Genomic DNA, 26,287 nt, shown 5'->3' with positions numbered 1-26,287 from the left:
GGGTATGGTTAGTGGTAATGGTTCTAAATGAGAAGGAAGAAGCGGGAGTTGTTCTTGCTTCTTCAAATCGTGCATAACTTCATTCAATTCAGCACTCAAAACATATTCCTCATTATTTTCATTCAAATCATGTGCAATGGCCACTTTGAGTTTATCTTGGTCATCTATATCAAACATATCTTGACTAGAGGTATCAACTAAATCAATAGCAAAACAAGAATGGTCCTCAGGCAAAAATTTCATAGAGTCATAAATGTCAAACTCTACCTAATTACCATCAAGTTCCATGGTAAGTGATCTTGTATCTACATCAATCTTAGTTTTGACAGTTTTCATGAAAGGTCTACCTAGCAAGATAGGTGCTACATGTTTATTATGTTCCTTATCTAAAACATAAAAATCAGCAGGAAATATAAGATCCCCTACTTTAACTAAAACATCATCTACTATTCCCTTAGGATATGCGTTAGACTTGTCAGCTAATTGTATCACAACACTTGTTTTGTGTAATGTACCAAGTCTTATATAGTGAATATGGAATCACATTGATTGATGCTCCTAAGTCTAACATGGCTTTTTGAGATGTAAGCTCACTATTATACAAGGGACAGTGTACATACCTGGATCTCCACATTTAGGCGGTAACTTTCTTTGAAATATGGCTGAAATGTGCTCGCTCATCTTCACCTTTTATATTCCCTTTAATATTTGCTTTCTCTTTTCCGTACAAAGTTCTTTAAGGAATTTGGCATATCTTGGAATTTGCTTCAAAGCATCTAAGAGAGGGATGTTTACTTCACACTTCTTGAAAACCTCATAGATGTCCTTTTCAGGTTCATGCTTTTTCCTTTCCTTCAATGCCTCTAGAAAAGGTGGAACCAGTTCATATAGTGGTAAGGGTGCAGTTGTAACATTCTTCTCTTCTTGTGACAGGGTTGCTTGATTTTCTGATGATGAAGGTTCATGCACAACAGTTTCTTCTTGGAGTTCTTTATCTCTTGGTATGGTTCTCTCATTACCTTGCAACTCTGTTCCACTTCTAAGAGTCATAGCACTTGCATTCATTCTTAGATTTGGTCATGTTTATGATGGCGACTTTTCTGAATCTCTAGTCTCTAACTTGCTAATTGCTCCTAAGATTTGACCCATTTGTCTTTCAATGTTCTTGATGCTAAAACGAATCTCATCTTGGAATTGAATCATGCTCTTTGTTAGAGTATTCAACATTTCTTCGGTGGACATATTGGAATTCGAACTTGATCCTTGACCGTGATGTGGGGGTCTAGAATAGGATTATTGTTGTGGCTTGAAGAATGATTGTTGATGATGTTGTTGATTCCCTGATGGATTCCCATACTTGAGATTTGTATGGTCTCTCCACCGTGGGTTGTATGTACTGGAAAACGAATCATTTCTTTTTTGAAACCCTTGGTTTTGAACACCAATTGCACTAACTTCTTCATTACCTTCTTCTTGTAACTGAGGGCAAGAATCTGTAGGATGATTAATTGAGCAAATGTCACATGACTTCACTTGTTGTGCTTTTCCCTTAACAATGAAATCTCTCATCATTGATCTTAATGCTTGCATTTGATCTTCCAGTTTGCCAACCTTAGACTCAGTGCTAACATTTTCTCTAATTTCTCTTTTATCGTGGGATCTCTTGTTGAATTGCCTGGAACCTTCAGCCAGTTCTTCAATCAATGCCCTTGCAGCTTCCGGTGTGTTATTGAGAATGGAACCTCCACTAGCTGCATTATTTATCATTCTTACATCATCATTGACAAGCCCATTGTAAAAATACATGATGAGATCTAATCGTGATACCCATGATAGCTCGCACACAACCTTTTAAGTCTTTCCCAATACTCATAAAATGATTCATCACTATTTTGTTCAATGTTGCTGATTTCTTTCTTTAGAGTGGATGATTTTAAAGTTGGAAAGTATTTTTTTTAACGAATCTCTTTTCATCTATGCCCAAGTGGTGACGCAACCTGGTGTTCAGTAATAACTACAATTCTTAGTCGCATCCTTTAGGGAAAAAGGGAATGCTCTAAGTTTCACCTTCTCCTCTGTTGCTCCATTCAGTCTCATACCACCACAAACCACATTTGATAAAAACTTGTTGAGATCCTCTCCATTTGACCCATGGAATGAAGGTAGTAAATGGATTAAACCCGATTTAAGCTCAAAAGGGCCACCTTCATCTTCTTGTTGATATGTAATGCACAAGGGTTGTTGATTAATATTGAAAGAAGTGAGCTCCCTCAAGGTAGAATTCTCCCTTCGAGCCATTTCTCCTTCTACTTTTTTAGCAAATGGTAACTCTAGAAAATTGTTTCTCAATTCCTTTCTTAACCTGAAAAGAGTTAATTCCAATTCGAGATCGTACGGTAATTCCTCCTTGTTAGAGTTACGAGTATGTACCATAAACAAGGAATGAAAACACATAATCCACAATTCACACTAAAACATACAAACACGCCAATTTTCCCCGGCAACAGCGCCAAAATTTGGTAGGTTATTTCTCAGTCGCCTAAAATCTAACCAAAAATAAATTCACTTACTTTCCAAATACAACTTAATTTAGTAGGGTAGTAAGGTTTGTATCCACAGCGAGATGGGATTTGAGAAGGTTTTAGTATAATATGTGCTTTGGAAGATGAAATTGAAAACAATCAATAACACAAACTAAAAGGGGGGTTTTGATTTGTCTTTCCAAAATAAAATAACTTGAAAAAGCAATGAACTAAGTGAAATCTATAACAATGGTGTTTTCTAAAAATCAATGGAAATGATATCTTGAGTTAAGTTGATTGTACACTTCTTGTTTCTCATTGATCATTGAATGCCCTACTTAAGAAATTAACTTTTGACTACCTATTGTGAAGATGATTATACTTATATTCTCCTTAAGTGTAGCTAAACATCAAAATCAGTTTGAATGTAAAGCTCTTATCATTAGTTAATTCAATCCAACCAGAGATAAAATTCAATCCAACAACAGCTTTAGAAAGGAGAATCAATAGGTTTGCTAAAACTATTCAAGCAAGTAGTCTTCAATCGAAATGAAAAGTTCATTTAGATTCTAACCATTCATAATCTGCATTCACAGTTAGAACGAATTGCTACCATTAATCCAAATACAAAACTAACTGATTTTGTAAATAGATTTAGCATAAATGAATGTTGCAATAATTATAACAATAGTAGATTGCCAATTCAAACAACATTCATAAGATTCAAATAAGAACTTTTCAATAATCAAAAGTATATTAAGTAGAGGAATTCTTACAATGAGTAATTAGAAGTTTCTAATAAACCTTTCTCCAGAAATGAAAATTTAAGATTGAAGCTCCATAACAATGGCAAAACAGAAATGAAGAAGAAGAAATATTTTAATGAAAAATTACAGGATCCCCCCATTCCTAAGCTTTCTTGCATATTTATAAAGATTTGATGAAGCTTCTTGCCATTGGATTTGCTCATTATTCCTCTCTGCAAGTCGCCTCCTAAACCCCTCTAAATATCTAATTGAAAATCAGAGCCAAAATGGGAAAATTGAAATAGCCGCCCAGCCTACATACTAACGTGCGCGTGTCGCATAAAACGCCGCATGCCGTGCACGCGCGAGCCGCGTAAAACTCCGCAGGCCGCGCATCCTAGTCTGATCCGATTCTTTGCTTGCTTCTTCTTTTTTGCTTGAAATGATATATTTAAATAATGACCTTCTAATAAAGCTAGATTTATCATCTAGAGAATTACATTAATAAAATTATTCTATAAAGTAATTTCTCTAATTGTTATATAGTTAAATCTAAATTCTACTTAATAAAACCGAAATTGAAATGTAAAAATACACAAAATAAGGTATTATCATAGTGCAAGGACTTATCACTAATGGGGTCATAACTTTTAACTATGTGAACACTTAGTTCAATGTGGCTGATTCTTTTACGAAAGCCATGAGTAAAAGTTGAATTGAACAAGCGTCAATTTAAATCGGACTATGTCAAAAAAATTCATTTGGAAAAGCCCAATTCACACGCGAGTAACATCGCGTCTTGAATTCAATGTGGTAAAATTCCTTTTGATTTTGTAAGCAACAAGTTCTAATGACCCACCGTTGCTTTGAACCGTGATAAACGAGGTAGTCGTCCATTAAAAGTTCTCAAGGTCAAGAGTTAAAGAGCTCTTGGTGTTGTATCCATTTCACGTGTATATGTTTTATACGTAACAAGAACCTACCTATATAAGTTTGAAGTGTGGCCACTACAAGGAGTCAAGATTGGCATACCGACTATAATAAACTTATGAATAAGATACGGACACGGCCTTATAATGTGTCAGGTTAATGACTTTGTGTACTTCATCTTCGAGTGGTTGGATTGCTCATTTGATTCAAATCTATAGGGATATCAATTCTGACTTGATCACTTGTGAAGTGTGTTGTGCTAGACGTTAATTCAATCCGTATGGACATTAGCGTTGATGCATGAAATGAAATTATAAAATTTGTTTGTAAAAGAGAAAGAGATTTCAATATACTCTAAATGGAGGAGGATTGTTGAACATTTAGTGAATATTAATCCTAAGTAAACATTACCTAGTACTACACATAATAATGGTACAAAGTTAACCAAAAATACAAGGTCCAAAGGGGTTCAAAGGGAAGGACAAAAGACAAATTGGAAAACGAGTCAACATGAAAAGTCGACTCGGCTTTCTTAGTGATGGGCCTAAAGTCGACTCGGCTTTAGGTGCTGGAAACATGATTTTTTCCAGTAAAAAAAGTCGAGTCGGCTCTCTTGGAAATGGCCTAAGCCGACTTGGCTTTAGGTTGTGCCAGGCCATATGTGCCTTTTTGTCTTCTTTGATCAATGATCATGGGATTTTATTCTTATTCAACTTTGATTATGAAGTTACAAGTAACTTAATAGGGTGGAATAATACTCATGAATACCACAATAAACATGGTATTGATGTATGATCATTATGGTTGATCATCAATGGTGATTGAATGTACCTTGACCCTTTGGTATACTTAGACTAGTATAAATAGGGGTCTTGGGGAAGGATGCATATACACCAATTTTCTAAATTTTCTCTTGTCCTTGCTTCTCTCTTGCTTGTGTTTTTTCAAAAAGAGTTATATACTTCTTGTTACAACTTCCAAAGTTTATAGTTTATCAAACACTTTGTTATAAATTGACATACCCTAAGTATTAAGGGCGTGTTGTGTTGTTTGTGTCTTGTTGTGACTTTTTAAGTCCAAATTCAAGTACCTTTCTGGGAGAAATATGACAAAAGAAAAGTGAGTACACGCCTACAACAAGTAACAAGTTTTCGGGTAACGATCATCTTCAAGTTTGTTCTTAGTGCTTTTTTCTAAGTTTTAATTTAGCCATGAACAAAGAAAAATACAAATACCCATATTGTAATTTGTATTTGCATTATTATTTTGTTCAAGGTTATTTTTTATTCTCTGGATTTAATTTAATTTGTTGGTATTTCTTTATTTTTGAATTAATTTTTCATCAGGACATATATTTATTGTTGTTCAATTTAATTTGTTTATTGAAATTTTTTTAGGGTTCATCTAATGTTCATAATTGGTAATTATGACAAACTTGCTCTCAATAAAAAAATTGAGTAAAAATTAGACCACTACCTTCCCTTTTAGGAAGATGTCTGGAAGGGCTAACAAGAGGATCAGAAAATTACAAGCAGATGTGAAAGGAAAGGTTTAATTGAATCAAATAAGAAGTCATTGAAGAAGAGGGAAATGAATTTCTTAATTATAAAAGCTTGTAAGAAAAGAGGAGGAAAAATTAGACAAGGGTATGATTTTACAAAGGAATGTAAAAGGGCAAAAGATAAATTGAGCATTATTTTATAAAGGAATGGAAGATAGGGGAACTTGTAAGAAAACTAGAGGGAAAATTAGAAATGTTGGAAGGAAGAAAGGGTTAAATAAATGGAATCACGTGCTAAACACGTGAAGGTCAAACCTCCAATTGACAGTCAACTAACGAACTTCACCAAGTGGTAGTGTTTTGCAAAGGTTTAGGCCATATAAGGTAGTTTTTTACAAACAAAAAAATAGATTAGGTAGTTTACGAAAGGTGATATACATTATTAGTTTCTGTAATTTTTCCTTATAATAATAAAGTAATCATTTATTAAATCAGTCTCAAATTTTAGGTTATTTATAAATTATAGTCACAAAATTTATTTTTACGAGTTATAGCCAATATAAGAATGGGCAAGCATTGTATCCATATTGCTGGATTACGATGAAGATAACATGTTGGAGTTTAACATTACCTTTGACTTTCCCAATATTTGCCCCTCCACAAGTAAAAAGAAAGAGAACATCATCTATAGGCAACATGATGCATGCAACTTAAAGTTCTCAACACTTGCATGCATGTAGGGATGGCCACGGAGCGGGTTACCCGGAACCGAACCGGTCCCGAACCGCTTGAAACCGTACCGGAATCGGAACTGTTCGCGACAGGTTCTGAACCGGCCCGAACATCGGAACCGTGTAACCGCCGGAAAAAAAGTTGTCGGAACCGTGAAACCGCTATAAAAAAACTGCTTGAACCGGACCTAAGAACCGCGGGCCGGAACCGGTCCGGGTGAACTAGCCCAATGGTTCCATGGAACTGGAACCGGAACCGGTGCAGGTGAACCGGCCCAGCGGTTCCATGGAACCGGACTGGAAATATAGCCGTTGCAAATTTTCCTATAAATACACATCAATTTCAATCTTTTTAATTCACAACTCATCTCTTCTCCTACTCTCTCTACTTACTCTCTCTACTTAATTACGCAATTATTCTCTTAATTACATAATTAGTCTTTTAATTATTTCTTAATTTAGTTAATTACATAATTACTCTATTAATTATTTATTTATTTTTTAATTCTATTATTATTTCAATATTATCATGTCTTCTTTTTTGAAAGAAGCCTCTAAAAACGTTACTAAAGTGGCAAAATCATTGGGAGGTTCTAGCTCCAAAAGAAAGGCCACTTCAACTCCGTCGGTATCAACAACACCTTCGATTAGTAATTATAATTATGAACCAAATTATCCAGAAGAGTACGACCAAGAATTACACAATTATGCAGAAGAAGTGGAAAGAGAAATACAAATTGATGAAGAAGAAGAACAAGACGAGGAACCAACGACCCCTACTAGGATACATAGATCTCGACAGTCATCAACAAGATCACATGAAGAACAACTACAACAACAACAACAAAGACGAGCTCGTGGTAAACGAGTCAATTTCCAAATATCGGTTAGTTTAATAATTTTATTCTTCAAATTGATTAAATTTTAAATTATTATTTATTTATATATTGTGGTATTTGAGTATGTCTTTATATTTAAATTTAGATGAAGATGAATCAGTAAGACAACATTTTCCGGCAATGCCACCTCCTAGTGGTAGAGCTGTTTCACATGTGTGGTCGTATTTTACAAAAGAACCAACCGACAATCCAGATGTTTTCTTATGCACTTGTCAAATTTGTGAAAGTCAAGGAGTAAATCCCTTAGTTGCATACAATTTCACCAGAGGGTAAATACTTTTTAAGTTTTTTATACATACATTATATATTCATATTTTATAAATCAAGAATGTATTAAAAATTCATTTATTGTGTTTTGTGAATACGTGTTAGGTGGTGGTACGGGATCTTTTAATAAACATTTGGCAAAGAAGCATGGAATTACAAAAGAAACTCATGCAGCAAGTGGCAGCGGGACCACAAGTGGAAGCCGACAGTGGGACATTCCCAGCACAGGTATGCCTTTTAAATATAATCCTAATGATATGATTGATGAATTTTCTAAATATGTAATTTGTGATGAATTGCCATTTTGTAATATTTGAGAAATTAATAATTTAGAATGAGAGAATTTTAAATATATATATATATATATATATATATATATATATATATATATATATATATATATATATATATATATATATATATACATATATATATATATATATATATATATATATATATATATATATATATATATATATATATATATATATATATATATATATATATATACATATATATATATATATATATATACATATATATATATATATATATATATATATATATATATATATATATATATACATATATATATATATATATATACATATATATATATATATATACATATATATATATATATATATATATATACATATATATATTATATATATATATATATATATATATATATATATATATATATATATATATATATATATACATATATATATATTATATATATACATATATATATATATATGTATATATATATATATATATATATATATATATATATATATATATATATATATATATATATATATACATATATATATATATATATATATATATATATACATATAAAATAAAAAAAATAAAAATTAGAACAAACCCCTTCCATTCACAATTATTTCAACAAAACCAAACTTCTTCTTCTTCACCTTTCACCTTAAAATTCCAAACCCATTTCCTTAAAATTCCAAAGCCATTTTCAAAATCCTTCCTCCTTCTTCATTTTTGGTTTCGACATTCTTGAGACAAGAACTGTAAAACCTTCTTTCTCCTTCTGATAATTTCAAATGCCAACAAGCAAGATTCATTCTCAACTCTTGCTCTTGATTCTCGATGAAACAGGTCCTTCATCCTCTTCTTCTTGATTCAAACTCGTTCCTTTCCTTTTCCTTCTTTTTTGAGCAACAAAAGCGAACAGCAAACCCAACATTCATTGAGGTCATGAACACCACTTCTCACGGTGGTTCTGCAACCCTATCAATGTCCCCTCTCTTGATTCTAGCATTGGATTTTCTGAAATCTGGTAAGGAAACAATCTCCATCTTCAATTCTTGTCTAATTCTTGAAATAAGAACAATAGGCATTTCACCAAAACTCCTAATGATTTACTCAATGAAACTAGCAGCCTCGAACAACATTCGCAATTTCGAACCACAATCGCAACTTTCAATTTTTTGATTTTGTCGCCTATCAAGATTGGTAAATTCTATCTATCAGACTTCTTATGTAATTCTAAAAGTTTTAGATCATTGTTTCTGTTTTCATTGCATTTCTTTTCTGAGCAAAGAGACTTGTTAAAAGGGACCAATTCATGATTTCTTGATTATAACCGATTTAGCCTTTTGATTAAACAAACGAGATCTAGTAGCAAATTAGTGAATGTTGTGTTTAGTTTGTCGAGTCTTGAAGGCTAATAAGAAATTATGAATTAAGGAAATTATGGTTTTGTTGAAGAGATGTTAGATATTGGTGAAAGAATTAAATAATTGGTGATCGTAATTGAAGTATGAGATTCTTTGGAAATCATTGATTTTGGGAGGAATATTGGCTGTTTTAGTAGATGAACAAGGTGATATTCGTGAAGGATCATTAGATTCTTTAGTGGATTATTGATCATGATATCAATTAACAAATTGTGTTTAAATAATAAAGGAGGATGATGATTATTGAGAAACCTTTAGTAGAGTGTAAACAGTCCTAGATTCTTGGATCATAAAGTTTTTGTGGTATATGATTGGACTAAGTGATGAACTTTGTTGGTTTGCCTAGATTCTTTAATATGTGTAAAAAAAACGAACTTATGACATGAGATGTTGCAACGCCAGAATAGAGTCATAGTTAAACCTTGGTTGTAGAAGGAGATGTAATAACTTATATTTTAGTACAGTAGCATCGGACGCCTTTGGTGATTATGTGTATTGTTATGCTTCTTGAGACGATTTCTCAGCGGAACCATTCTAACTGATATCTGCGAATTGAACCCAACTCTTTGAAGCGTCGTCTTTGGTGAGTAGTATCAATCCCTTAAAGGGTCTGATTAGACTACATTCTTGAAAATAAACTTTTTACTAAAGCTCTTTTGAATTGGAAATTGTTGAGACAAATGTTGTTGTGAATGTTTATGCTGATATTATGATATGGTCAATGGATCGGGCTTGCGAGCTGGTCATTGACGGAGTTGAGGAACATTGTTCCCTGCTCCCTGTTTTGAAGCGAATTGTCATTGAGATATTGACTAGCTTCACCCGAGAGCGACATAGCCTTAGAGCTATGGGACACCTCTCAAACTAGACTCCCTGTGCGCACATAGATCTAGGGAACTGATGTTGCTTTTAAACCTATGATTTGAATTACTGTGTTTTGTTGTTTTGGACTATTACTTCTCATTCAGTTTGATCTGATCCTCTGTTGTTTCCATCTTTTAGTTTGATTACAGATCGGAACCGGTCCGGAACGATGGGTTAGCGGTGATTGAATAGCGTTCCAAGGATGTATATTGAGTTGATCACGTGGGAATTTGTAGTTTTTTATTAGGTTTTTGGATAAATGTATATTAGTCTTGGTTGTGTTGGTTATATTGGAATCTAAGTGAATTGTATGATTACTTGTGTTATAGTTAGATGTTTAGTTTGAAAATTAGCTGAGTTAGTGTTGGCCTCTTAGGTTTTGATGATGACTTCACTCTTAAAATAAAAATACATATTTTAGAGATTGTTTTGTAGGTGAGTATCCGATTCTGTTAATCGTTGATGAAGCCTATGACTTGGTTCGTGGAACTTGTACATGTCTCAAATATCCAAGAAGTTGGACAATTACTTTATAATTCAGTTTACTGTTCCTAGAGTTAAAGTCCTGACGAAGGTTGTAGATGGAGATAGTGCGCTGTTCCCCACGATACAGGTCTGGAGAAGACATTGACTGGAAGTTACGAAAATTACGTTTTCTGTTTTTGGTTAATGTAAAAGGTTAAAAGTTTAATTAGTTGCTTAATTAAATTAATTTATTAATTGGCAAAAAGTTTTTTTAAAACACCTAAAAATATGGAGAAGACTTATTCCTCACTTTGAATAAGTCTCCTATAAAATCGGACACCCAAGAGATTTATTCTCTACTTTGAACGAGTCTCCTATTATTTAGGATCTTCTTAGTGACTCATGTTCTGTTAACCGTACAAGAGAACCGCAGTCATTTTCCACCTCTATCTTCAATATCTTCCCAACTTTCTTTGGGAGCAAGTAAGTAAATGGAAGTCATGGGGTGAGTGCACTACATGGAAATCGTGGGATGCTACGCTAAACCGATATCCATCTTAGAGTGTCCTTAAGGTGAGATCAAAATAAGAAAAATATTCAAAGTTATTTTAATGCCAATTAATTCATTATATTTTTCTTGAGCAACTACTTAATTTTAATCTTCTTAAGAATTGGCCTTGTAAGGGTAATTGAGTGTTTTTGTTGTAATTAGACTTAAGGGAAGTCTAAGGGAATAGAGAAGCGTGAGAATAGAGAAAGAGAAAGGGAGAATTGAGAAAGAGAATTAGGCCTAGAGTAGAGAAGCTTCAAGTGAAGCATATTTGTTTTATGTAATTGTAATTGATTGCCTAAAACATAGTGAGAATTTTGAAATCCCGGGGGGTCGTGGTTTTTCTTCTTATTAGGCCAAGAAGGTTTCCACGTAAAATCTTTGTCTCCTTTTTATCTTTTGCTTTTTACGTTTAAGCTTTATTTTGTTTGTTAAAATTCCGCAAATTAGAAGAAAAACGAAGTAAAGTTAGATACACAACAATTCACCCCCCCCCCCCCCCCCCTCTTGTTGCATTCGACCATCTTCGTGTATTTCAACAGTTAGTTACATTGAAAAACTGGTGTTTCCTTTGCTCAAGTTTTGAAAGTGTGATTTCAGTTTCTTGGGAAACGAACCCAGCGATGACCCTGTTTACTCAGTTAACTGTAAGTCGGGTTGTTACACATTTAACCTTGGTGAAAGTAGGGCATACGAGCATTACACTAGAAAAACTTTACAACCACAATATAGAGCAATCCCTAGGAACACTCTTAAACGACGCACAATTAAATTATATGAATCAATGCGCTATGAATTAGTAGAAATGTTTAAATCTTTTAATGGTAAGGTTAGCATAACAACTGATATTTGGTCTGCTCCCCCACATTTAGAACCTTATATGTGTGTAACAGCACATTAGATAGATCAAAATTGGATTATTCAAAAAAGAATAATTGCTTTTGAGGTAATGCTCGAAAGATATACGGGTGAAAACATAAGATACAGATTACTAGAGATATGTAAAGAATGGAACTTATTAGATAAGATATTTTGTTGTTCTACCGATAATGCAACTGCTAACATTAAAGGCATTGAACTTTTGTATAACGAACCTGTATTTAGTTTTATCCTTGGGGGTAGATTATTACACATACGTTGTTGTGCTCATATAGTAAACTTATCTTGCCAAGCAGGTATAAAACAATTAAGTGATTTATTATATCCCATTAGAGACATAGTGAAGTGGCTTAGAATTGGACAGATAAAGAGACGATATAAGCAATTATGTGACCATTATCAACTAAAAAAAGTGTATTGGTCATTAGATACTCCTACACGTTGGGGCTCAACCAACGATTTACTAACAAAAGCGATTGCTTATCGTCCAGTTATAACACAACTTTATAGTGAGTGTACAGATAGTTATATAAGTGATGACACATGGGAACTAGCTATAGGTGTACATAAAATATTAGAAGCGCATATGTTTATGAACCAAACGTCCACTTAGTAATAAGTGAGTGTATTACTATTTTTTATCATCTTCTTAAACATTCGCATGATGATACTAACCCATATTTGAAGCCGATTCTTGCAGATATGATGGATAAGTGGAAGACATATTTTACTGATTTTCTTTTTATTTATGGAATTGCGACCATTTTAGACCCGTGTTTTAAAACAGAAGTCCTTACTAAAGTAATTAGATTTTACTACCAATCATTAGATCGGTCGCCTAGTGATGTACATAATTATATTGGAACTTGTAAAAAAACTTTTAGCAGAACTTTATGATTACTATGCTAGTGTATATAACCCAAGTCGCGATACGTCTAGGCGTGCTAGCGTCTCGGCAAGTCCCTCTTATTATAATTCCGTAATAGCTAACATAATGAGCCAAGATGATAATTTTGTAGGATCATCTTCTTCTTCACCCTCCACTTCATATTTAGAATTAGATAATTATCTTAAACATCACTTTGAAATTGACCAAGGTAACTATAATATTTTAGAATGGTGGAAAGAAAAATCTATAAATTTTCCCATATTATCAAGAATTGCAAAGGATATCCTTGCAATTCCTGCTTCTATGATTTCGTCGGAGTCTGCTTTTAGTGCAGGTAGAAGAGTTTTAGACGAAAAGAAGTCTTGCTCCACATAATATTCAAATATGTGTTTGCAAGAAAGATTGGGATCAAGCGAAGCTTCAAACACAAGGACTAAAGAACGATGATGATCAAGGCGATGATGATGATCCATGGATGATGATGGATAGATCTGCATCATCGTCAAGAGGAGAGTCAGCGGAAGCATCTAACCAACCAGATGATGATGACGAAGACGAATAGGAATAATTGGACAACGATCAATCAACATTCAACAACTACAAATAAAAAGGTATGACAAAGAACTACGTGGGTTTTGATTCCTTCGGGATACGTAGGCAGCTTAGTATTCCGTTGGGTACTAGGCTCAAGTCCATTTTCTCCCTCTTTTTTTATTAATCATCTTTATCGTTGATTCGTTTCTTATTAATTTATTTTTTTCATTCTTTTTAGTAAATATTTTAATAACGATGACAAGCAATGAATTTCGCTAATAATCAAGTAATCATCAAAGGTACGTCCGCATTATTATAGTATTTTTATATTATATTTAAAGGAAAAATAAAAATAGAACCGATGGTCCGACCCGCGAATTGGAACCGCCAGAACCGCCTCATGAACCGTCAAGGAACCGTTTGGAACCGCCCGGAACCGGAACCGGAACGTTCGAATCAGGTTCCAAATGGAACCGGAACCGGGTGGAACCGAAACGGAACCGGCCCAACCCGCACCGTGGCCATCACTACATGCATGCATTTGCTCTTCCTACCTAAACTTTAAAAAATAAAAGGGCATTATTCTCTAGTGTGGGGTCAAGGGACGGAAAGGTAGGATGTGCAAGTGGTTTTTGAAGGAAGATCATAGTATATCTTGAATATGAACATCAATGAAATCCTTACATAACTATCAACATGTGATCAGTAAAGAGTGTAGGATTATGATTGAAGTTTTTTTGGGTTTATTGATCATAGATGTACTAGTTTAATAAAATAGTTTTGTTGAATTCAAGTTCAACCTTTTGTTTTACTTATTTAATTCTTAATTTTGATTTGTGATGCATAGTAGTAAAACTAATGGTAATTTTGTACACTAATTTGTGTAGTTAGTTTTAATAATATCAGCCAAACTATAGTTTATAATGCAATTGCAAGCTAATAAAGAACATAATTCACAGTAAATGTTTTCTTTTCATTTCATAGATGACCATTACATTTTAAAAATATTACATTAACTAGAACATAAAATAAAAGAACGTAACATAAAAGTTCCTAGTTCATCATCATAATCACACCCAAAAAAAAAAAAATACTCTAGAAAAATGGTCAATTTTTTACTCTACCATCTAATTTCAACACTTCATAGGTAATGCATTCACTTCAGCCTTAGCATCCAATTTGTTCATTACAAAGAATCACTATGATAATATTGTTGAAAGATTAACCATATTAGCCTTAATAAGTATAAGAACTTTAATTAATACTTATATTAACAATCGATTTTTTTCATTAAAATGCTATATATATTCCAAATTTTTATATAGTTTTAAAAATATTGTAATTTTATACTAACACGTAATTCAAAATTTATATTTAAATATATTTTTATACTAATAATAAATTTATACATCACACAAATTGTTATACTATGAGTATGAAATATTAATCATGGAAATCAATTCTATTATAAATTTGTTATGAATAGGAATCGGAGGGAGTAACAAAGATAACGATTTGTTTTCAAGAGGGATAAAAAACCGGCAAACTCTGGTTTGTATTTTGTATCAAAGGAAAATTGCAGAAATGAATGGTTCATAATTCCATACTCCATTGACGATCTCGAGATTCTTTTTGTTTGTCTGGAGATATCAGATACAGTTCGAGAGAGTTGTTAGTGAAGACGTTCGATTCTCATTTTGATGGGGTTGTTGATGAGTAAGGAACCGCCTCAACCGGTGGTTTTGGTGCCGCCGCTTTTCGATTTTCCTCCGCTTGCCGCTCGAACTAGGTTTCTTTTTCATTTTTCCATTCTTTTATTTGGCTCCCATTTTCATTCAAGTTCACTGCTATTTTATTTTACCAATTTTACATTTGAATTTTTTCGAACTAGGGAAAATGAGAATGTTATTCATTTCTGATGGGTGGAGAATGAAAATGCTCATGCAGTAAGGATGAAATTAGGGAAATTTTAAATGAGGATTTGGGAATTTATTTGACATTTTACGCATTGATTTTCAGTTTTTGGTGACTGTGATTGTGATTGTGATTGTGATTTTCATGCAGGATGTTGGAATCATCGTATGATATGTTATTTGGAAAGCTTGCCTTGAAAAGTCTTTTTGAGGATTACTTTGATGAAGCCAGACATTTTACAACTAGAATTTTGCTAAAGCCTTTGGATGATCCTCATGTAGATTTGGTAGCAACTGTATCCTTCTTTAAATATAGTTATCAACTTTTTTTTTTTATTGAACTGATCGTAGTAATCTAGAGTTGTTGAAGTTTGTCCAGCACGCATATTGGAATATTAGTCATTATTCTTCATTCAGGGTTAAGGCTAGACCTTAGTTTTAAAAAGAGTGAGTCGGACCAAGGCGCAAAAGGTCCTTAGAGTGAGTGAGCTTATTTGTAGGCGAGGAATCAATTTTAAAATATATATAATAGGAGTACTTAAAAGAACATGACATTAGCAACATGCTTGAAAACATTCATTATCATCGGGGTAAACTTTACTTTAGCATATAAGTATTATAAGATATGAAGAATATCCAAAGTTATTTTCTTTTAATTCACATGCTTTTGTTTTTCTTGCAAACGCAACGACTTCTCGAACTTTATATTCAAGTAAATTTGAATTTCGAGTTTTATTTCTTTTTTAAACAAACAAGCATAAGTTAATTACCCAGCCCAACAAGGAGACATACTAGGCATGGCAAAGCGCATCGAGTCGCACAAGGCGCACACCTCTTGTAGTGGGCTTTACCCCACCTAGGCAAGGTGTTTTTAGGCTGACCTTCAGCTTAAGGCGAAATAGGCACAAAACAGGCACACTTTTTAAAACTAAGGGCTAGACTGTTCAATTTTTAATTTCATCGGAAATTGACTTGCATACCGATCGAAAATTTGTGGGTTTTTTAATCTGAATTTTTTGATAAGTAACTTGAAAATTAAATGACCCGAAAATACCAAAAAATTGGGTGGAACCAAACTGTAACTTGTACTTAACCGTTTTGACTCAAATTTGTCATTTATTCAATCATGACCCACACATTTCAAATCAACTTTTGTATTTTGAGTCAATATTTTTTTGTTGACTCCTTAACGCTCTAACATTGATGGACATAATTTGTTATATATAATTTTAGTTTTGTTGAAAATTTTTAAAAAAACCCTTTGACCTTTTGGGTTGATCCAAACTGGACCCGATATAGAAATCACACGACCAAAATGACTCGGAACCCGCTTGACCAAGACTTAGGGGATCAAACATGGAGCCGCCCCCCCCCCCCCCCCCCCCGGGAAAAAAATAGTGTTCATTTTGTTCAAAATTGTTAAATTCCGTGATAATTTTTTTTGTTCCACGATATTGTAATTATGGCTTTAGCATTGTAGAGTTCATTGAGACTCGGAATTATAATTTCTATTTCAGCTAAGAGAACCACTAACAATGTTAGCATTTTAATAGTGCCTTTTGGGATGAAAAATTAAATTAAGTTCCTTTCATAAGGTAAAAGCATAATTTTGAACCGCTAATAGTGTTACTATGTTGGTGGTCTTTAAACTGAAAATGAAAAAAATACCTAGAACTGATCCTACTTGGATCTTAATCTAGCAAATTAGGACATTATTGCCATAACTTTGATGTTTTTTGATAGTTTCAACATTATTTAGGGAAAAATAATTCTCAAACGGGATTTAAAACCAAACATTGTTTGTTATGTCATCAACACTCCTTATATTGCTCACTTAAAATGCTTTAAAGCTACAAATAAATTCTAACTCCAACCAAAGAAACTATTTCAGTAGTAAGTTAAAGGGTAGCATGTTAATGTTTTTAAATTCAGGTTGATAATGTTTATGGAACAATGACAATGAAATTGTCGTAGTTGTGGGTAACACTTCGTACTAAGATATAAGATAAGGCCTATCAATCACCTAATTGACTACATGTCAAATTTGCTTCTTTTTTGTGGGAAAGGGTGAATCTTAGTTCTAATTGTAATGCCTCTTCCCATGCCAAGTTTCTCTATGTCTTCATGTAGTTGATTGATTAAATATTATGCTCAATGGCTGAGATGTAATCACTTCAAGATATTTCTTAACTAGCAACAGGTTTCTGGTCCTCTTGATCACAAGTTAGGACATGTAGCTAATGCACAGTTCCGTTGGCAAAGGTATGTCATAATTATCTTGATCACCACTTTATTGTGAAGTATATATTTGTAGTTTTACTAATAATGAAGTCCCTAATTATTTAATACTGTTTGTCTGTCAAACAGTGATGTTGATGATCCTCACACATTTGTTGACTTATCTGTTGGTAACACTGACCCGTAAGGAATACTATCTTAACATATTTCTTCTTTGTGTAATATCATTCTTAATTTCTTATGGACTTGATTCTTGTCCTTTTTCAGTTCCTTGGAAATGTTATTATTAAAACATATGGATGATTATTCTTCTAAATTTCTCATTGAGCTAGTTGATAAGTTATGTTAGACGGGAAAACTTGTACATGCCTTTATGTTCTAGAATCATAAATCTAATGGTATAAATGTTTTTATTTAGGGTTTTACAGATACGTTCTTGTGCTTATTATCCTAAATATGGATTCGGAGCCTTTGGAATCATCCCACTATTATCAAAGAACAGGTATTTTCTGAAACCAAGAGGATTATTGCATCTGAGGCTGAAGGTAATAAATATACTAATTGTAAACTTAAGAGTATGATACTTGTGTGCAGGATATCATCTGAAGACTTTGGTGTGATGGGATTGAGATATGGCACAGAAAATCTTTCGTTTGGGATGACTGTTGTTCCTATCCATAGTATGTGACAAACATTGCAAATCTAATGAGTTTCTGGGAGTCATTTATGGGTCTGGACTCTGGACTCTGGAAACTTTGGACCAACTGTTGTGGCTTTTTCAAGTATGACCGAGAAGCCCTATTACAGCATGTTGTACTAGAGTTTACTTTTTGAAGATATGATCTTTCATCTACTCAAGTGATGGGGATATGTTTTGCTCACATTTGTCTTGAGCATTTTATGCTTTGTCATTTGCCATGCAGTCATGCGCATGAGTACAATTTAGTAGTGCTTATTTGCCTATCTGTGTGTTTTTGCCACTAGACATGTGAAATTGTGTTTGTTCACTGAAAATGTTGATGGTCGTATTCCATGAGAATTGTGATATGAGCTGATGCCATTGCATGAACTAGAGATGATAAGTGCTCAATTGTGAACCTTTCTTTGTTTTCAGAGCCTGGTGAATTTCCTAGAAGTGCTTGGTTTATCAGCAAGATGGGTAGAGTTACCGCTGGAGTTAAATATGAACCACTATGTGAGTATCAAGTACCTCTATTTTCAAACATTCTATTGTTTACCGACAAAAATCACAATAAATAGTATTAGCTTTATAGTTTCTTACCTGTCATAGTTTCCTGCTTGTTTAGTTTGACCTTGCATTTTAAAAGTTTTACACAAACATGTAAAGAAGAAAGGAAGAGGTAACAATGGTGCAATAGTGTGATACAAAATTTTGGGATGAAAAAGAAATTAATCAAAAATAGTCAAAATAGGTTACCGTTTCATGCAATATATTGAGTAGGTGTGGAAATCATGAATTCCCTATTCATAACCTCATTCTCTCTTTTAAAGGTTAGGGATTCTGGCTTTTATAAATAATCTTGTGTTGTACTTTAATATTCAAGGATAATTTAACTGACAGTTGCTTCCTTAATTTTACTTCATTAATTTTCTTTTCCTTTTAAATTTAAACCTTTAAAAGCAAACATATCATAGTTTCTGATGATTTCACAGATGTTCAGTTATAGTCATTTGTCATTCTGTTTGCTGGTATGTTCGGATTTTATGTATATTCAAGTGATATGTTGTAGAAGCGCCAGTTCGATTTTGATATTGTGGATCACCGTTCCAGAAATTGTAATGTATTTTGTTCAAAACGCACAAGGTAGATTTTCAAATGTATGGTTTTATCTGTTTGTAAGTATACTGTATGTTAAATGTTGTCAGATGGATCCAAAGAAGATTTCAAGCTGAAAAATATGAAGAACTGGAGCTGTGCAGTAGGCTATGGATTGGGCTCAGGGAGCCCACTAAGCCCTTCTTTCAACTTTTGTCTTGAACTTGCAAATAGCTCTCAGGTATGGAATTTACTATCAACGGTACATCTTATTTTCCTGTTCTGATTCTTCTTAGGCTTGATGGTTCGATGTTGATCCTTTTGTCACTATAACATTGGGAAAATATTTGAACAACCGATATGTGTCTTCTTATGTTTTATACTCCTTTTGTTCTTTTTTAGTTGTAACATTTGGGGAGGTGGTGGAAGCATCAAGTTAAAAGAGAGAAGTGAATTAGAGATTTATATTGAAGTGAAAGCTTGTTGAGATTTGAGATGCACCTTTAATGGTGTTTCTAACTCTTTTTTTTTTTTTTTTTTTTTCATTTGAAGCATTTGAATTTGCTCTTCAAAATTTGAGAGATAGGTGTTTTGTGAAATCGCGATGCCGAAGATGAAGTGAGAGCTCAGGTGGTAAGAGCGCCCACCAACCTACCTTAATTGGGGATCTGATCTTTGTCAATTGTCACCCACAAAATTACCCCTCTAGTTTATTTATGAGTTATAATCTTGTGTCCTCAACTTGTCATCATAGGCGTACAAGGGCTATGCCTTTGATAAGTTTAGGAATACCTCACAATAGTTTTGTGTTGGTATCGTATTGAAATATATAGCTCATATCACCGTATTCTGACCAAAATATAGGACTAGACAATTGCGAAAACATGTGCATTGACCGCAAAATGTATTTGCAACACTGCTCCCGGATCGAAAATTTTGCACCATACTTGGTATATTTGAAGATTTACTTGAATCTTCAGTCAGCATTGAATAGGAAATCTCCACTTGAAAGATTAAAAGAATAATTTATGTTTTCTATGAAATCCTCGCACAGAATACACTCTTTGAGAACCACGTGAAAAACCTTTTAAACTCCCCTGAATTCATATAAACCACATAATTCTTTAACTATTCAAAGGGCGAGTTCCACCTTCTAGTATAGCTTGATGTGTGTCATCCCTGGTGGCTTCTCATGAATTAATGTTTCTCTTGCAGTTTATTGCCTCATTCTACCAACACGTTGTTGTTCAAAGAAAGGTATGCTTCATCCACCTAAAACATCTTACCCATATTTATGTGCTCACTTCTTTCTTTTATAGCTATATAGGGCTTGTTCTTGAGATACACTAAGCTATGTACTGTCACCATTGAGCAGGTACAGAATCCATTTGAAGAAAATGGAATAATTGGAATCACAAATTATCTTGATTTTGGTTTTGAGCTGAAGACAAGGTAAGCTAAGTGTGTCGTGTTAACATCATCAATTTAAATTCTTTTGTGACACAAGGTAATCTCTTTATGTTTTGCTTACAGGTTGGAGGATAACAATGCATCTGATAAATCTCAAGATTCTACATTTCAAGTAGCTGCATCTTGGCAGGCAAACAAAAATTTCTTATTTAAGGTCACTCTTCATTGAGAAATGAGTATAAAATTGTAGAAAACTGTTGTGGAGCCATTTATATCACACCTATAGCTTTACATGAAAGTGCAGTTTTATATTCGAATATCCTGCTGATTTTGCAGGGGAAGGCAGGACCTCTAAGTTCTACTTTGTCATTGGCATTCAAATCATGGTGGAAACCTTCATTTACTTTTAGCATTTCAGGTACCTTCTATTGGTAGATACATGATAGATTAGTGCCCTGTTTTTCAATTGTTTTCCTTTCATTGTCAGATAGATTTTTCTGAAAGTAAAACAAAAGTGTTAGTTCTGAAGCTCTATTGGTTCTGAAGCTACTGCCGAGAAGACATGGAAGTCAGAGAAAAAAAGGATTTTGGGGTGAAGGGGTACTGGTTGAAAATGAGTTTGTAATCATGAATTTCTAGTGACCTTCCATGGTTATTATGTGGTTTTACCAGTTAACTCGTACTATGTACGCATAGCAAAAAGGCTATCCTGCTGAAGCTAGAGCAGTTGTGAACTTTCTTTCCATTCACCCAGTTTTGAAAAAGACGCTAAAATGTCATCCATTGAGAGCAACATATGTATTTCACCAAGGTTTAAATGGCTTTTTATTAGTGAATACAAAACAGTCCTGAATTGGTATTGAGTAGTTGCTATTGCTTCCATGTTTCAAATGCTTATGAATAATGATCATGTAAAGCTAGTGTTTCAATCTGTACATCAGCGCATGAAAATCTAGGAAGGATTAGGTGGGACTTATTGCATCTTTTCATCCCCTAGCTATGTTGTACTTTTCATTTCTCCGGAATTTCGGATCCTCAACTCTTCTTGTTGGAAGTAATGTTTTGCTTCTCTGTACAGGAAAATGGACAATTTGACCATTTGTAACCTCACATTACCTTCTTATACAATTCAATATCATCTTGTATTCTGTGGTTGGTACGCTACAAGACACGTCAACAAAATTGATACTAGTTTAAAAAATATACACATTGCAAATACGCGTTTAGATTGGGTTGAGTTTGGTTAAATCAGTTGGGGTTGTTTTTTTTGATGCTACAACAACGCCAAAGCCTTAATCCTAGTCGACTAATAACCAATAGATCAAATGGCTATAAGCCAATTTTTTTAAAAGCATTTCTTTTTTTTTTTTTTTTTGAATGCCTTGCTTTGAATTCTGTCTTTTAAAGGCTCTATTAGCTACGCATTAACATGACTATGAGATTTGTTTTGGCGTTATTTGGGGTTCATACTTTGTCATATTTCGGTATTCTGTCGCTGATATTTAGCTCATTGTGATTAATATCAATGTTAACCCATTTATTTTTTGGTCAGATCAGCTTTAGGCTCAGTTGGTACATAGCTAAGGTCTTGAGCGCAAGTTTGTTATAAACAAGCTGAAGTACAGTTCTCCTGAATGCAACCAATTTTTAGTTTAGTATCCTCTTAACAAAATCTGTGTTGTGGCTTTTCTTTCATATCTTTTGGTGCTATCTGATACCTTCAAGAACTGGTATCTACGGCCATGAAGTCTGGAATGTTTTATTTGGTACTTATTGATGTCTGATATGACCTTTGTGATTCTGCAGCAACCAGGGATCATACGGTTGGAAATTCATCTTTCGGATTTAGCATTCGAGCGGAAAACCTGAGAGAAGCCAGGTATTTAATGTGCACTCCTTGTTATTGTTGTGCTTGGGAAATGTCGTACACTTGGGCTGTACTACCGTCTTCCCTGAAATTAGGATTCATTGAGCTTTGATCTCCATAGCCTAGGTTCCACTCCCTTAGCGGATGTCTTATTTGTTGTGTTGTTAATAGCCCCTCTAAATTACTTAAATCTTTTTACTTCTTGAACTTTGTACTCTCCTTTTTTTACAGGTATGAAAGGGCTGACCCAAATTTTGTCATGCTGACTCCAAGTATGGAGCATATAGCTGAAAGTGTGCTTTGGAAAGACCGGACAAGGCCGTTTAATCAATCTGATATAAGTGTGGGCAATTTTGATGGCTTACCCAAAGAGTTGAGGCCTCTAGGAAAATTTTTGTAGTCCTCAGCTTTCGAGGAATGCTTTTGGTTAGCCCATACAATTTCGGTGCAAATGAATATAAAAAGTAGTAATGTATGTATGTCATCTGTTTTGGCATCTTATGTGTGGAAGTAAAACTCCATTGCGTCTTATATTAATTTTTTTTGTTGGTATTACTTTTTTTCAAGGCAAAATACAGATGTAGTACGATATTCAGTGAACCACTGGTTTACTAGGACGTGAATATACCAATTTTTAATGGGTAATATACGTACAAAGTTGTCAATGGCGTTTTTTGCAAGGGCTTGTTTGGTGTGCTTGGTGGACATGAAATGCTATGGAATTTGTTTATAATGGAAAGGGTAGCGTATGTTTGGTTCCAACTTCCAACAAGTAGAAACAAATTCAGATCTTATTTGAATAACCAAAGTGACGAAATTGCAAGAGGTAGAGATGAAGGTTTCCTATTGATGGAAATGGGAACATCTGTACACGAATCATGCCGCTTTTCTCCACTTTTTACTTTTTAGATGCCTTGTTCAGATCATCTTAAATGCACGAGGTGTACGTCGTAGACCATTTTCAAGGTGGAGCGGTCGAACCGGCTCATGAATATGCTGGTGTTATTTTAGTCACCAATTGTCAAAACAAGGAATAGTGAACCAAATTGCTTTTGCATTTAAGGTTTATGTTCTTTTATCATGAATATGTAAGGCACTACTATTGAACAATTACCACCAAAAAACATCTATGAACATTTTCCAATTTACAACCCATTCACATGAAAGCCCTAAGATCCACTAAGACTCGTCCGGTTTTGGTTCGAGGATAACAGGTATTTTCTCTTGGTGATCGCCTCGTAAAACCTCCACCGTTACCTGAAAGAAAAAGTAATTAATGCTTCTGCACATTATACAGCGGTTCAAGCAAATACAGGAAGTTTACAAGCATACCTTATCTCCTACTTTACAATTGTCAAGAATTCTGTACAAATCACTACCATTAGTAACCTTTTTCCCGTTGACTGACGTAATGATATCCCCTAGTATAAGCCGTCCATATGCATCACGCTTTGTGGAAAGGAGGCCCTGCGAAAAGTTAACGCATTTGTTAAAGAACTCCTACCGAGTACAAACCAATTGTCTATGCAACTCAAGTAGCGTGCCCAAAGCAAATTTATAACTTCGATCTAGAGTTCTACGTAGGGCATTTCCACGCCTTAATTTGGACCAAAAACATGATAACTTTTCACAAAATAACCAAATCCGATACTTTAGGTGCTTACCCATGCCCTAACGAATTTCCAGGTTTACCTTAGATAGTATTGGTGTAATTGTAACAGATAAACAATTTTTAAGAACCAAAAAAAATTACCGCTTTGCCAGCAGGACCATCTGGTGGAGCATCCAGCACAAGCACTCCACTAACGCCCAGCTGCTCCACAGATTGATCAGGAGCAAACTTAATCCCTAAAATTGGTCTCGTGACTTTTCCAAATTTCACAAGCTGATCTACAATACCTGCAACCTGAAAACAAAATAATCTTTGTATGTAATCGTTTTCTACTTCCAGATTCTTCCAAACATGCAGGGAAAGGAAAGTTAACTAACGGGAAAATAGATCAAATTCAATAGTTATTTAATACAAGTGATCATGATATTTGAAGCAAAGGCATAGCTGATAGATAACCTACAGTATCAACAGGGATCGAAAATCCAACACCAGACGATGCACCGGAAGGTGAATAAATAGCAGTGTTTATTCCAATGAGATTGCCAGAACTATCTAGAAGTGGGCCCCCGCTGTTACCAGGATTGATAGCAGCATCAGTTTGTATAACATCTTGAATTGGTCGTCCAGTTGCAGCAGAGCTGATTTCCCTCCTGAGCCCACTACATGAATATCAAAATGGTTCCATAACAAAGGCAAGGTTAGAATTTAAATTGCATAATCCCAACATCAAGAAACATATATAAACTTCGAGATTAACAGTGATAGTAGAAGTACTTTTTATGTATATCGTTAAGAAAGACCCAAATTAGCTTTATGTGCACTTTTACTTGGTCAAATAAAATTACAGTTCTGATCAAAATAACAACTTAAAATGTATAAATTTCATTTCCTGATTATAGCCCAAGTTAACTAGCCTAAGTTTTAGGCACTCTTTCAAAAAAATGAAAACTGTATTTGGAGCCTTCAACTGAATAAATAAATCAGGAATAAAAACAATTGAGGTGCCTAGAATAGTGGAGTTTTGATAACGTATGCTTTAGATTAAACCAAGAAAAGAGAGGGGTAGAGAAAAAAGTAAAGAAAAAACACTACAAAATTTTAGAGCCTTATTACTGCACACAGCATACAGTGTAAAAACAAGGACGCATCGTACCGCATCGGCCGCGCTGTAAAGGCTTTCAAAATAAATGAACCGATATTTCACGTGTCGTTAAGGTGTAAAAAAAACCACGGTTTAGGCCGTATCAAGGGATATCTAATACTTTTGACTGATATTTAGGCATTACAAGAACCGCATCACTCTCGTTACCGCATCACTGTTTTGTTACCGCGATCACGACCGTTACCGCATTTTTTACATTATGGCATACACAGATCAGGAATTTAAACACATTTGAGATTCCAAATATATAAGTTTGAACATCGTTTATAAGATCATTTCAATAGTTATGATAGCAATCATAAATTACTTTATGATGTATCACAGATATCCCAGCATGAAACACAAGAGGGATGCCCATGCTACTGACTAACTCACAGCAAAATTTAAATCCTGTACAATATTCTTTACAAACAGAATAGATCAACACACATGGTAAGTTCAAAAACCTGTTAAATTGACCCCTAAAAAAATAAAATCCTATCAAAAAATCTTTGAAGAACAGAAAGGCTTTCAGTTAGTTTCAAGTTCTGGCCACCAACAGACATAAGTGACATCTTAATTTTTTTTATTATCATAGTGGAAGTTAGTCCAAGAAACAAACTCTCAGAATCCTACTACGGGAAAAACATCGGACAAGAATGACCATTCATTGCTAGTCCACTTCCCCCAAATCCAAACCCAAGGCCTTAGACCATAGAAAAAAAAAGTGTGGGTGCCGTCGGGATTGCGGTAACAGTCACGATGTCGCAGATGCGGCACCTCTTAGTGTTATGACTCAGTTTCACGTATATCGCTATGTGAATTTTTAACCTT

At 34.1% G+C, this 26,287-nt stretch overlaps 2 protein-coding genes across 6 annotated transcripts; one reads left to right on the top strand and one right to left on the bottom strand.

Annotated features, from left to right (window-relative positions):
- The first annotated feature begins 14,943 nt into the window (after nucleotides 1–14,943).
- Nucleotides 14,944–23,591, top strand: LOC130796918 (uncharacterized). 5 transcript variants are annotated; one of them, XR_009038769.1, is made up of 15 exons: nucleotides 14,944–15,284; nucleotides 15,560–15,704; nucleotides 17,609–17,670; nucleotides 17,776–17,829; nucleotides 18,065–18,148; nucleotides 18,241–18,326; nucleotides 18,761–18,841; nucleotides 19,534–19,664; nucleotides 20,639–20,680; nucleotides 20,799–20,875; nucleotides 20,957–21,047; nucleotides 21,170–21,251; nucleotides 22,386–22,483; nucleotides 22,640–22,712; nucleotides 22,932–22,989. XR_009038769.1 is itself a non-coding variant. In XM_057659349.1 (14 exons), exons 1-14 carry the CDS (start codon nucleotides 15,196–15,198, stop codon nucleotides 23,098–23,100), a joined length of 1,266 nt encoding a protein of 421 aa, XP_057515332.1. In that variant the 5' UTR covers nucleotides 14,946–15,195; the 3' UTR covers nucleotides 23,101–23,591. The 5 variants fall into 5 exon arrangements, 3 of the variants coding, with proteins under 3 accessions (XP_057515333.1, XP_057515334.1, XP_057515332.1); XR_009038768.1 differs by having other exon boundaries at nucleotides 22,391–22,483; nucleotides 22,932–22,988; XM_057659349.1 differs by lacking the exon at nucleotides 22,386–22,483 and having other exon boundaries at nucleotides 14,946–15,284; nucleotides 22,932–23,591.
- Nucleotides 23,592–23,737: 146 nt separating this feature from the next.
- On the bottom strand, nucleotides 23,738–24,971 carry LOC130796917 (protease Do-like 1, chloroplastic; the record flags this gene model as incomplete). Its single annotated transcript, XM_057659348.1, is given in 4 exon segments — nucleotides 23,738–23,957; nucleotides 24,033–24,167; nucleotides 24,454–24,606; nucleotides 24,773–24,971. Coding segments are annotated over 4 exon segments (565 nt in total), but the record flags the coding sequence as incomplete, so codon positions are not given.
- Between the last annotated feature and the right edge of the window lie 1,316 nt (nucleotides 24,972–26,287).

Source organism: Amaranthus tricolor, chromosome 12 (assembly GCF_026212465.1).
Source record: "Amaranthus tricolor cultivar Red isolate AtriRed21 chromosome 12, ASM2621246v1, whole genome shotgun sequence".
Lineage (NCBI taxonomy): Eukaryota > Viridiplantae > Streptophyta > Magnoliopsida > Caryophyllales > Amaranthaceae > Amaranthus > Amaranthus tricolor.
The sequence above is the reverse complement of the archived record's forward strand: the minus strand, read 5'-3'. Positions and strand labels throughout refer to the sequence as shown.

Coding starts and splice junctions, on each gene's coding strand:
- LOC130796918 (XM_057659349.1), top strand. CDS start 15,196: ATGGGGTTGTTGATGAGTAAGGAACCGCCTCAACCGGTGGTTTTGGTG. Junction 15,285..15,559: donor CCGCTTGCCGCTCGAACTAG/GTTTCTTTTTCA, acceptor ATTTTCATGCAG/GATGTTGGAATCATCGTATG. Junction 15,705..17,608: donor ATGTAGATTTGGTAGCAACT/GTATCCTTCTTT, acceptor AACTAGCAACAG/GTTTCTGGTCCTCTTGATCA.